The sequence below is a fragment of the Buteo buteo genome, chromosome Z (genome assembly GCF_964188355.1).
Source record: "Buteo buteo chromosome Z, bButBut1.hap1.1, whole genome shotgun sequence".
Lineage (NCBI taxonomy): Eukaryota > Metazoa > Chordata > Aves > Accipitriformes > Accipitridae > Buteo > Buteo buteo.
The window spans coordinates 49,800,855-49,812,896 of record NC_134204.1 but is presented as its reverse complement, the minus strand read 5'-3'; the positions used below and the strand labels follow the sequence as shown (position 1 = coordinate 49,812,896).

The 12,042-nt window shown below is 46.4% G+C and overlaps 1 protein-coding gene across 1 annotated transcript; it reads right to left on the bottom strand.

Moving 5' to 3' along the window:
• Nucleotides 1-9,603: 9,603 nt before the first annotated feature.
• On the bottom strand, nucleotides 9,604-11,321 carry GADD45G (growth arrest and DNA damage inducible gamma). The gene is made up of 4 exons (XM_075020449.1): nucleotides 11,169-11,321; nucleotides 10,978-11,079; nucleotides 10,672-10,885; nucleotides 9,604-10,284 (listed from the first exon to the last, which is right to left on the bottom strand). Exons 1-4 carry the CDS (start codon nucleotides 11,219-11,221, stop codon nucleotides 10,171-10,173), a joined length of 483 nt encoding a protein of 160 aa, XP_074876550.1. The 5' UTR covers nucleotides 11,222-11,321; the 3' UTR covers nucleotides 9,604-10,170.
• Between the last annotated feature and the right edge of the window lie 721 nt (nucleotides 11,322-12,042).

The window sequence follows — 12,042 nt, the reverse complement described above, 5'->3', positions numbered from 1 at the left end:
GCCAATGTACAATATACCCTATGACTTTTTTTGTGATTTTTTCCAATTTACTTTTCAAAATTGTTGTAGTGCAGCATAGCAGAGTCTAGTATTGGTATATCTAATTGGTATCTTATAAAAAGAATAAATACAAAGAACTGTTAAAAAATAAAAATACACCCCAGACAACTGTAAGTAAACTGGAAGGACAATGATTCTTTTAGGAATAGTTCACATTTCAGAAATAGCATTATCTTTTTTCTCTTTTTTTTAATGATTTTTTTTTTTTTATAACAGCTTAAGCACCAATAACAGCATCAGTGAAGGGCTTCAGATAATGAAATCCTAAGTTCTTCAACATTACCTGTGTTGAAACACGTGGACCCCATCTCTGGTACTTGGAAGCAGAAAGTTGGTGAGGAGACTCTCTCTGCAAAAAGGAGAAGGGCTGGCATTAGCACACTTTTAGCAGGGATGATTATTACAGGCAATTAGGCTACATAATTGCCCTAGGAGAGGAAATCATCTGCTGCTAAGAAACAAAGAAACCTTAGTTCCTAGTAGCAGCCCCTACCAGCCGATGTGCTGTCGCTCTGAAAGGCCTTACATAAGTGTATTTGGTAACCTCAATTGTGGGCTATATTCAGTTTTCGTTTCAATAAACAATATGCCTGCGGCAGATTAGAATATTACTGCGAAAGCTGAATCAGGTGGCTGCTTTCTTCCGCACTTACCGGAAAAGGAAATATTATCTCCAGCTTGTGGAAAGAACTGCAGCTTCTTATGTCTTCTCCTAGTCTTCTGCTATTCCCTGCAACCTCAAGCAGTTGTGGGGAACCTGTCCATGTTACACTTTCAGCAGGCAAGTGGTTGGCTCAGTGTAGGTAAAACACCTGGGCAATGGGGAGCTCTGTGAGGCTGGGGCAGGGGGGAAGCCCCTTCCCCTGGGGCAGGAGAGCTGGTGGGCTGGGTGGCTTGGCCACCTCGGGATCCCTGGGGGCTGAAACACCCCTGCAGCCACGGCACCTTTGGCATCCCAGGAAGCATCAGCTGGTGACCTACTTGCTACCTTGTTCTGCTTTTACTTCAGCCCCTGTCAGAGAGGCACTGCGGAAACCTAAGAGGGTAGCCGAACCTTATGGACAGGCCCCCAGAAGGCTGGAAAGCCTGGAGCAGCCCACTCCTGCACAGGGAAGCTGCACAGATGCGTCTGCAGCTGCGGGCTCTGCAGAGGCAGCCATACAGGATGTGGGCCTAAGAGGGAGAAATGCAGGTTTGGGAGGTGGGGAACCAGTTCTTGCAAAATGTCCTTAACCAACCGAGGCTTGAGCGGTAACGTCAGCATTTCTGGGAGCAGAGCATGCTCCAGCATCTTCTCCGCAGGGTCCTCCTGGCCTGCATGGGTTTATTATCATAATTAACACTGCAATTTGCTTTAAACGACACACCACAGTAAGTTGTTAGTAATTCAGGTGAAGGTACAGTGAGGCCAGTCAGATGTTTACCTCATAAACAAAGCATCATATTAGCCTTCAGTTCCATGCAGATAATCACCTGTAACTTACATGATGCAGCAGGGCTGTTACAACATCCATGAGCTCTGCAGCCTGGTTTCCTCTGGATGTGTATCTTAGTGGCTGATTGTGCATGCTGCCTGATGCTGTTTCTACAGCTGAAGCATTTAGAAATCCTTTCGCCGAAGAGGATTTTCTGGAGTCCGTAATAAGTTATGAGTACACATGGCTTGCTTGGTATCAGTCAGGGCACTGAGTTGATCTGGTTACCAATTTTTACAGATCTTGTAGGGCTTAATTATTTTCAAGAGCTCTGGTCCTGTGGCCAGCTAGTTCCAAAATTCATTGTGGAGCTCCATATAAGGAGTTCAGTGCTGCAATCGTAGGCATAGGACACCTCCTGCCACCAAACTCCAGTGACCATTTCCACAGCTGATGCCTTCCACTCAGCCGTATCTCTCCACCTGTGCTTCCTCAAAAGGCAGTTTCTACTGCTTCCATATTCAGGCTAGGTAAAGCACCACTTAGCTCCTCTGGCAAACCAGGTACAGAGCAGCGTGTATTTCTTATTGGTTAGATATGGAATAATCAGGATGTCAAAACGATATTATAGCATTGTTGTAAGAAGCACCATGCTGTCTTGCCTTTAGCTGTTTTGCGAGACAAGCTTTTACACAACTCACTCCCTTCTTGCTTGAATAAATTTGGTGCTACCTCATCAGCTCCTGCATCTCAGATGCCAAGTCATGAGCCCTTGATACCAGTGAATTGACAATTACTGAGAAGCATAGCATGAGACAAATATTTCTTTGAAAAAGCAGCCCAGACCCCATGGGAGAAGTAGGGGTAGAGGAGGTACAAGAGTTGAGAAACCCTTTGCATAGTTTTCCAATTGTTGCTGTTGTTTTTCCACTAAGTGACCTGCCCCACGGGAAGTGTGTAACACAGCCAGACCTTCATAGCACAATATCAAGTTTGTTTGTTGGTTTGTTTTTTCTGTTAAAAAGGGCAAGCTTGCAGAAAGTGGCAAGCCAGGGAATTCCATTCTGCAGCAGTGGTCCAGTGGTAATTTATCCTCTGACAAAAGATGGAGCAGAGCACAGAGAGACAAAATACAACCCTACTTGTACAGTTCAGGTTTGAATCATTCTGCATCTCCTTCCTGTGTATATATGCAGCGATGCTTGAGGGTGATATGCTCTTTTATATACACACCACAAGGATACATGTACTCTGTTTAGGTAAATGCATTTTATCTCTTCTGGAAATATGTCTGAATTGTTTTATGAGTACAACTGTCATGATTCATTGCTAGCATTAGTTATCTATTTATCTAATTTAGCCACCCAGGTCCTCTGGTGCTTCTCAGGACTTAGCTCTAAATTAGGAATTTTTTTACATATTGCACATATCTTGAAGTGAAGAAAATCTTATAAAATTCAAAAGGTACCGTAGCATAGGGATAAAAACATGGCATCCTTCTCAATTAAACAATATTCTCACATTTGTTACAGGCCATGCAGAATGGCTATGTGCCTGAAAGCTGGTTTAGATATTATAAAAGCAAACAAAGAGCACTTTTTAAAATTTATTTGAATCAAGAAACCAGATTCTGGATTGAAAAATGCCTCTTTCCAGAGAGCCACACAGTCTACCTTTGCTTTAAATTAGACTGGCTAGCCAGATGATTAGAGACACCTGGGACAATTTTTGTCATGTTTAATAGGCAGAGAGCATGCTTCTATTACCTATGGCCCCGAAGTACAACAAAACACCTGGTTTTAAACTTGTGCGATTCAGTCCGACTCAGTGAGGCAGTGTCCTATCCAAGGCTGAGCCTGGCATCAGTGCGGGTGAGCGGTTCCCACCCTAGACAGGGCAGGCTGTGCACAGCCCATCTATCGTTCCTCTGCAGCACTCCAGGAGGGGTAGCGTCCAAATAACAGTCATTTAGTACAAACCATGCAGTGCTTGTTATTGCTTTCTTCTTCAGCAGTTTATTTGAAGGACTTTATAGTGCTACAGAAACAGAGCAGTACAGAAGACAGAGAACATCAGTATTAGTGAAGGATACAACTGATAGCTTGCAAAAAGTGAAGCACTTTACCATTCTTCTATTTTTAACTGCACCCAACTAGCTTGCACTCCATTGCACTCACTTTCCATAAACGTGCCTTCAACAGCATGAAACCACCTATAATGACAGTATGCATTTTTTAAATGCATTCTTACATGCAGAAAAACAGCCTACAGTAAGGAGTTTGTTTTTAACATAGGCAAACTTAAAGCACAGAAATGTTGTACCACAGCAATAGACATTGGCATTGGTGTAAGATTTCATAGTGTCCCATTCCGTAGCTACCATCTCCTACCATGCAAGAAGATGCATCACTTCGTGCTTATCTATATTTAAAAAAATGTTTTGTGACATTGTAACAATTTAATCCAGCGATTCAGATCTCAATGTAAAATTTTCTTTCGGGGTACAGTCCTACTCATCCTTACATCATCTGGAAATCATTTGCAAGTATTGTGTACCATTGTACCTGCGAAGAAGGTCCAGCCGCATAACGAGTGGCAACTGAAGAGGACAGGTTCCACGCTGGGGACAGTCCCTGCTTTGGCCAGCACAGGACTCACGCCGTGCCCCGGCTGTCCTACAGGGTGTCGTGGCATTGGGACAGGATCAGCATGCATGGCCCATTGAGCCACCTGCTCCTCAGGCACAAAGGCAATGGGCCAGGCAAAGCCGTCCCGACGCTGCCAGTTGGGCAGTGCTTGTATATTACAAAAAAAATCTTTGGCAACCACTTCTAGAAATAGTCCCATTCATCGTTCTTGCCTCAGAAACAATTAAGTTCAGCAAGCTGCTGCCAAAGCAGATTTTTAACCCTGTTAATTCAAGAGCATGCAATTGTTTAAAACAAATTGGTATGTGTATTACACTAAAATCTCTTCTTTTTTTGAAAAGTAGGCCAACGTATTTCTCTTCTTTTATTGCCAAGACTTGCCTATTTATTCTTAATCAGCAAATAATTGTGCTGTATGTTCCTCAAGTGTGGTCCCGTGAATTGAATGCCCAATAGCAGCTGGAAAGCATTAGCCAGTCCCTTAAAGTATGTCTTCTGGCTTGGTTTCTTCCAAGAGAAATCCTGTTTGCATGCTCCAACTCTGTTCTGCCATGTGAACCAAAGCACGTTAACCGGCAAAGATCCACAGATTCACTTCAGCTGACCCAAGCTAAAACACTTATGCTCTGCCCTACGGTACACATTCTTAAGCAGAACAGTAAAGCCTGAAGTCTGGTGTGTAAGTTTATGGCTACACAGCTAAATAAGCTGACCGGTTGGACGGTTTCGACTCTGGGCTCCCAGCTGAGCATATAGGTATCTGAATGTACCTGGTAGGTTTCTAGTTGAGGTGCCTTGTTTCTGGAAGACAAATTTGAAACTTTGACCCTTAGTTACTTTTTTAGGCGTTTAAATAGAGATTACTAAGCAGCATTGCTTCCTACTGGCTTCAGTAGGATGTGAAGACTAGGCTGCTATAGATTAGATGCCCCAAAAGAGGGAGCAGGAAGCAAACCTTGGATTCACCGTTCTGAAAATTCTTAACTTCATGGTGTGGTGGGACAGTAAAAATTGCTTCTGATATTGAAATTCATCTTGGGTGTTCTTTATTAAATTTTATCACTATTCTGCAATGGATTATAGCAAGTGGGACTTTCTACAGGGAGTTATAACAGCTCTTCTCAAAAAAAGTAGCTTTTTTCTCATCAGTTGTAGCATGCAGGAAGTACTAAATCAGTCAGTAAACCTCTCATTATATCTCTATAGCTATCTCTCCAACACAGGCAAAAAAAAAAAAAAAAACAGTTGCACAAACTAGTTTTCAATGAGTAGTGTGCACTCATACTAACTTTTCAAAGTCATGATTTCAAAGTAAAGTCAGCTCTACAGAGAGGATTAGGCACACAGAAGAAAATGTTTTTGTGTTTTTTCCATGCAGAAAAATCAGAAAATAAGCACAGCAGAACAATCATATGCCAGTGCAGTGGGAGATTGGAGGAAATTTTACAGCCACTACAACTGTTATGTCTGGGATCTGATTATACTTTTAAAGATACCAATATATTCAAATTAATACTTCATATACATGCCAATATTCTGAATGCTGTGTGTAAGGATTTCTTACTGCAGAACAATGAAGAATAATAGGAGTATTCACTCATTCAGTATGAAATAATTACACATGAAGTATTAACTCAGCTTTTCCAATATCCTATCATTGCATGTTCAGACTTTACAAAGTGAGCAAATCATACCTGCCGTGATGAAATGGATAAGGAATGAGCAGGAATGAGAAGCAGTTTTCATAAAAACCTGTAGAAAGAATGGCGCTGGTGAGGCATATGTACTGCCTGTACAGCTCCATCCCTCCTCCATACGTGGTTTCTGCCACTGCTGCTTTACAATGAATGAGGTCCTGTGGATGCACAGTCATGAGCACAGCTGTCCCCAATGTGTATCCCTACATGAAATACAATATTCACATATCCTTCTCCACACATCTCTCTTGCTCACACATGTGATGACGTTTTCTTCCACTTGTAATATACTGTCTGTATACTTGCCATGGTTTAACTTGGGCACACACAGCTCTCCTCCTGATGACAGGGGATCTGAGAGCTGGAGTTAATAGATGTGTTGACATGAGCCAGGTCTCCCTTATGTGTCAGACAGTGCTGCTATGGCATGTTTCTGCCACTAGCATTTTTGGAAAGATTGTCTCCTTGCAGAAGATACGCTAATCCAAACAGTCTCCACCTACAACTAAAACTCCACCAGTCTGCAGAACTCTAAGGCTGCGAAGAGGGCATGTCAGTGCTCCTTCCCTGAGCATCCAGTACTATAAATGCTGTCTGATCAGATCGTCTAGCATTTGCACAGATTTTATGCAAACATTATTCTGTGCAGCAGTTTGCCTGCCTCTTTCTAATATACTTTTTATTATCTTCCTTTGTGTATTTCTCACTTAACAACAAAGACAAAGCATTGTTTACAACTGTATCCTGTGTGCCAGTATGCATATATATCCCAATAAGACAATAAGGGAGTTAACTCAATATAGCATACATTAAAAGAATCAGGCATCTAAAGAGAAGATCACCATCTATAACCACAAGAGAGAGAAAAGTAAAGTGATGCACAGAAGTGTAACAGAAAGAGAACAGCAATAAGTGGAGGAAACAGCATACGAGGGGAAATTCCTGTCAGTCAGCACTATTAGATGGTGAAATAAATACCTGGGCAGAAACGTAAACACACTGCTCAAAAAATCTTAAATTAAACTTTATACATGACTTCATAAATAAAAAAGTTCTTAGAAGTATGCACAGCACAACACAAATGTCTATGATCATAATATTTTAATACACAGTTTTGATCACCTAGTGGCACACAGGTGAAGAACTTGATGGAAAGCAGACCTTCAGCAGCAGAGCCAGAAGCACCACCGCTCCGTGACTTCACTCCATGTCCTGCTCCTCCTGTTGTGTCACTAGGCTGGCCCATGTCCTGGAGAACGACCTTTATTATTAATAACTACTAACCTCAGTCTCCTCCCCAGAGCCCCCTGATGTGGCCCACCAGGGCACAACGCAAGTCAGCCTGCGAAGACCATGCAGCACAGCTGGGGTGCAGGCACCACGGCAGAGCTTCCAGCAGTCCTTTGCCAGCCCTGCAAATCCGTAGTGTCCCTGTCCTGGGCACTGGGAAGGCAAGGTACGCTGCTTGCAGACACAGGAGGTTAGTGTGCCCACCCTCCAGATCCCCCAGATACCTGACAAAACACCCTGGACATCTGGTGAGCCGACCAACATCTCCCGACCAGCTGTCCGCACTACAGCTAGTAATACCCAAGCCTACCGTCCATCTTTAATAACTGTATGGTTGCTCCTTGCAGTTATGTATCTGAGCACGTAAAGATGAAGTCTACTTGTATCAGTAGATACCAGCTGCTGAATTTTTGCTACATTAAGTAGTGTTGATCATTACAGATATTTGCAGCAACACATAACTTGCAAGTTACAGCTGCCTTTGGTTGCAACGCTGTATTAATAACATTTGCAGGCTAACTCAGTTTAATGCTATTCACATTACAGTGTATCTGCATTGAGCCAGAAGGGATTTCAGGAGAATTGTATGGGCCACTAAAATAAGAAGTTGCGTACCTCCACGAGGCATAGCTTGCAGCTTCACAAGACTACTGGGGAGACGAAGGTCAGCCCCCATCTTCTAAGGGACTAGACGCAACATCCTCACAAGGGTAGTTCAGTATTGCCTCATTAATGTCATTGTTTGCTGCATAATATATTTCTTCTATAAAAGCTGGAAAGTTGAACTTCCTATGAGGTACAACTGTCTATGCCTACTGTCTCAGCCAACAAATCAGTCACACTTTTTCCCTGCTATACTTTAACTGTGTATGTAATTTTATATGTAATTGTATACATGCTTGAGAACTTCCTTCGATCTTCTCAGGCTTTTGTTTACTCAAGGCTGTAAAGTACTGCTTACACTTTACATAAAAGTTGATTTCAGGACAGTTCACTTTGATCTGTTCTTGGCTCTGAGTAGTGATTAGGCCCCGAGCAAAGAACAGAAATATGTTTCTCAGCTGTAAAATCATTGAAAGTGAAGAAACATGCATTTGCTAAGGGAAAAATATAAAAACGTATAATAAAGCATCCAGACTTGATATTTTCTGTATATCAAGGCAATAGCCTTAAAGGCAGTTCCTGTTATCACAGGTGCCAAAGGTGTTTATTCTCTTAGCTCCTCCGTGTGACTTTTCTCAAAGTCCTACAGCAGACACCAATTGATGAGTGCAGGTTAAGTAGAACAGGCTGCGCAGAAACTCCTGTATCTTAAGTGCAAGAAAGAATACTTGCAGAGGTCTGAGGCCCCTATAGTTTTTGCTTCAGCCTAAACTCTGGTTACATTGCCACCCTGCAGCCTCTCCCAACACAGTAACAAAGGCCAAGCAGTGCTAGATACCTCCTGTACAAGGGAGTGTATTCCAGGAATGCTGGAGCTGCATTTGAACTTCCCTTATCAGGAACAATGAAACTGAGAGCAAGCAGCTTCCCAGAAACCACAACTGCTCAAGATACCCCATGTAGAAATGACCACTTTTGAGCAAGTGCTACTGTCAATCACTGCAAGCCAGCCTAGAGGAAATGTAATTGTGATAACTGAGTATTTTTAGTGTCTATAGAGGAAGTGAGTAGTTCAGCTTGCTTTCTTTCTGGAGAAGGGATCATTACTATGCCATTTTTAATGTCAAGTCCTGGAGCACACATATAGATTGTGCACAGAAATGGGGTGATATTTTCCCTTTTAACACAGGGCCAAATCAGCCCGCCAATATTAACTTTCCATGACAGGAACTCTGAAAAAGGCCATACCATCCTTAAATTGTTTTGGACTTAATTTGGCCTTGTCATGCAATTAGGTTTTGCAAAATTGGCTTCTGGATTGACAGCTTCTATTGTTACAGCATATGGCAATCAGAGAGCAGCTTGTGGCAGATGTGATGTTTATTCACTATTAGCTAGTTTTAGATTTAACGATGTCATTCTAATCAAAGCAAATGTTAGGTGCATTTGACATCTAAGGAGATTTGCAGCCCCCCCAGCATGTTTAAGCTGCTTCTGTCAAGTGGGAACGCTGTAGCTCTGAATGAGTCTTACCAAGTCATATTTAAGAACTAATGATGCAATTTACTGTATTCCAAAAATCCATGTTTCTAACATGTATTGTGTTCCTTCAGTAGACTACAAAGACCACCTATTACAATAAGTGAGCTCATTAAGCATGCAGCTCCTTAGTCTTGCAAGCTGTTGCGATAAGCAGCTGTTGCAAGAGGGTGAAAGGTTGAATTATCAACTTGGACAGCACAGCTCTTAATTCAGCTGGCCCAGGAGAGAAAGTATTTGAGCAATAGCTACATTACTGTGGAATATGCCTTCAACTACAGCACACAAGCAAAACATCAGTGGTATTTCAGTGACATGCTTCCCCACCCAGTAAGCAAGACACTCCCAGAATTTAATTGTCAAAAATTTATTATGAAAGCTTCAATAGCAGCAAATACTTCAATAAAAATTATTGCATTATTAAACCAGTTCTGCAGAGTGACCCAAGAGGCCTGTTGAAGTCTGTCCACTTTGGAGTCTCTGTATCTGTCTTAGTAATCAGTCCCTAGCAGTCCATCAAACATTGAAGCTTTCTTCTGTGTTTTGTAGACAGCACCAACAGTTCCTAGTTACAGTACTCTGTCCAGTCCTTCTGGAAAGTTTTGGCCCACTTCCCCCAACTTTCTCTCTGCTTTCTAGAAACAGCTCCACTTGACCAAGAAAGTTGCAATACTTCTTTCAGTTCCATGGTACATCAGCCTCTCCATGGTTGCAGCCTACTGAGGCTCACTGGTGAGGCGAGCTGTTCTCCTCCTTCTCCTCCATAAGAGCCCACTGCATGCCAGTCTGAGTGACTTTAATCCAGTCTCTTGACCAGGCTAATCCATGGAATCAGCAGCTTGTTGCACACTTCGGTGAACCCACACCACGTAGAGAATGCAACAAAGGTTTCAGCCTCCCCAATGCACTGGGTCACCATCACTCAGGCAGGGTGACAGTTGGCACCCAGTCATTATTGACATTTCGGCTCTCTTCACAAAACGAGTTCAGCTTTTCCAGAGCTGGGTCCTTCCAGCCATTTTCATTCGGGTTCTGTCAGAAAGAAAAAAGTTGCACACCATGAGTGCTGCCCACCAGCCGAGGTCATAACAGTATTTACAGAAGCATTAGCTTCCGAAGCGAGGCATTTTCAGACCAGCTTCTGTCCCGACACAGACAAAGCAGGAAGCAAAGACGTTACCCTTGTGGACAACACAGGAAATCCAGTTACGAGAAGCGTAGCCTGCTACCACCACTCAGCTGACTTGCTGTACGGTGTGTGCCAAGCCCCCTTTCTCTGCCCAGAAGGGGATCTGACTACCAGCGGGAGATGGGGCCACCCCCGAAGGGCTCTAACCACCCCGTGCAGAGGCCCGTAGCGCAAGCACGGCCCGGGAGGACAGCGCGCCCAGCACCGCTCGCCTCCTGCCGGACACCCACCGTGATGAGGAGGCAGTGGAGGTCCCGCGGCTCCCCAGACTCCTCGCTGGGCCCCACGATGGCAGCCAGCTTGGCCACATCGTTCACCCGCACAATGTCAATGTCGTTCTCGCAGCAGAAGGCCTGGATCAGGGTGAAGTGGATCTGCAGGGCAATGTCCCCCTCGTCCTCCTCGTCCGTGGCCAGCACGCAGAAAGTGACGATGTCGGGATCGCTGCAAGAGAGGAGCGGGCGCCTTGAGCCCCGCGGCCGGCCCCGAAGTCCCCGCGCCCCGCCGGGCGGCCGGCCCCGGCCCGCCGTACTTACACGTTCATCAGCTTGGCCGACTCGTAGACGCCGGCGGTGAGGCAGCCGCGGCGCTGCGCCGACACCAGCAGTTCGTGGAGGGCCTTGCCGGCGCCCTGCATCCTGCGCGCCGGGGGAGAGCAGAGAGTCAGCGCGGGGCCGCAACCGTCCCCGCCGCCCCGCTTCCCTCGACCGCAGCCCCCCAGACGTACCAGTCGTGGCCCGCAGGCACAGGCTCCTGTCCGTGGATCTCCTCCAGAGTCATAGCAGCGGGTGCCCACAGCGCGGCGGCCAGCGACGGCTCCCGGCGGCTCCTCCCCGCACGCTCCCCGAGCAGTCTGAGGCAGCCGCCCGCCGGCCGCCCCGTTTATAGGCCACGCGGCGGCAGCTGGCGGCGCCTCCCGGGTTCCCATTGGCCGGCAGGGGAGAAAAGGGGGGGGGGGTTTATCATGGTAATCAGCGCGCGCCGGCGAGGAGAGGGGGGGCGAGCGGACGGGCGGGGGAGGAGGAGAGGGCGGCTCGTGCCGGGAGGCCACGTGGGGAGGGAGCGGAGTGGGGGCGGGGCGCAGGCACGCCCCGCCCCGCCCCGCCCCGCCCCGCCCCGCCGCCGGCCCGCGCTGCCTGCGCGCTGCCGGTACGCTGCCGGCGCGCTGCCTGCCCGCCGAGCGCCGCCGGGCTGCGGTCAGCTGCCGGCGCTCCCCGTCCCGGTGGGTTTAGCCACTGGAAAGTACCGGCGCGATTTCTACCCGAGACTTGGAAATGAAAGTCCAAATCGTGCAGGAAAACAAGACAAAACAAAACAAAAGAAAAAAAGGTCTTACCGATATGATTTCAGCAAATGCAGGTGCCAAGTCCCGCTCGCGAGAAGGGACGGCCCTTGCAGCCACCGGGGCTGGGGAGCGGCTCTGCTCTGCGGAGAAGGCCCTGGGCCACGGCGGGCAGCGAGCGGGGCAGGGCCAGCAGTGGCCCCGGCCGCAAGGAAGGCCCGCCGTGTCCCGGGCTGGGCGAGCAGGAGCGCGGCCGGTCGACTGGTCCGCGGAGGGGATAATCCCCCTCTGCTCGGCGCTCGGGAGACACCCGCCGGGT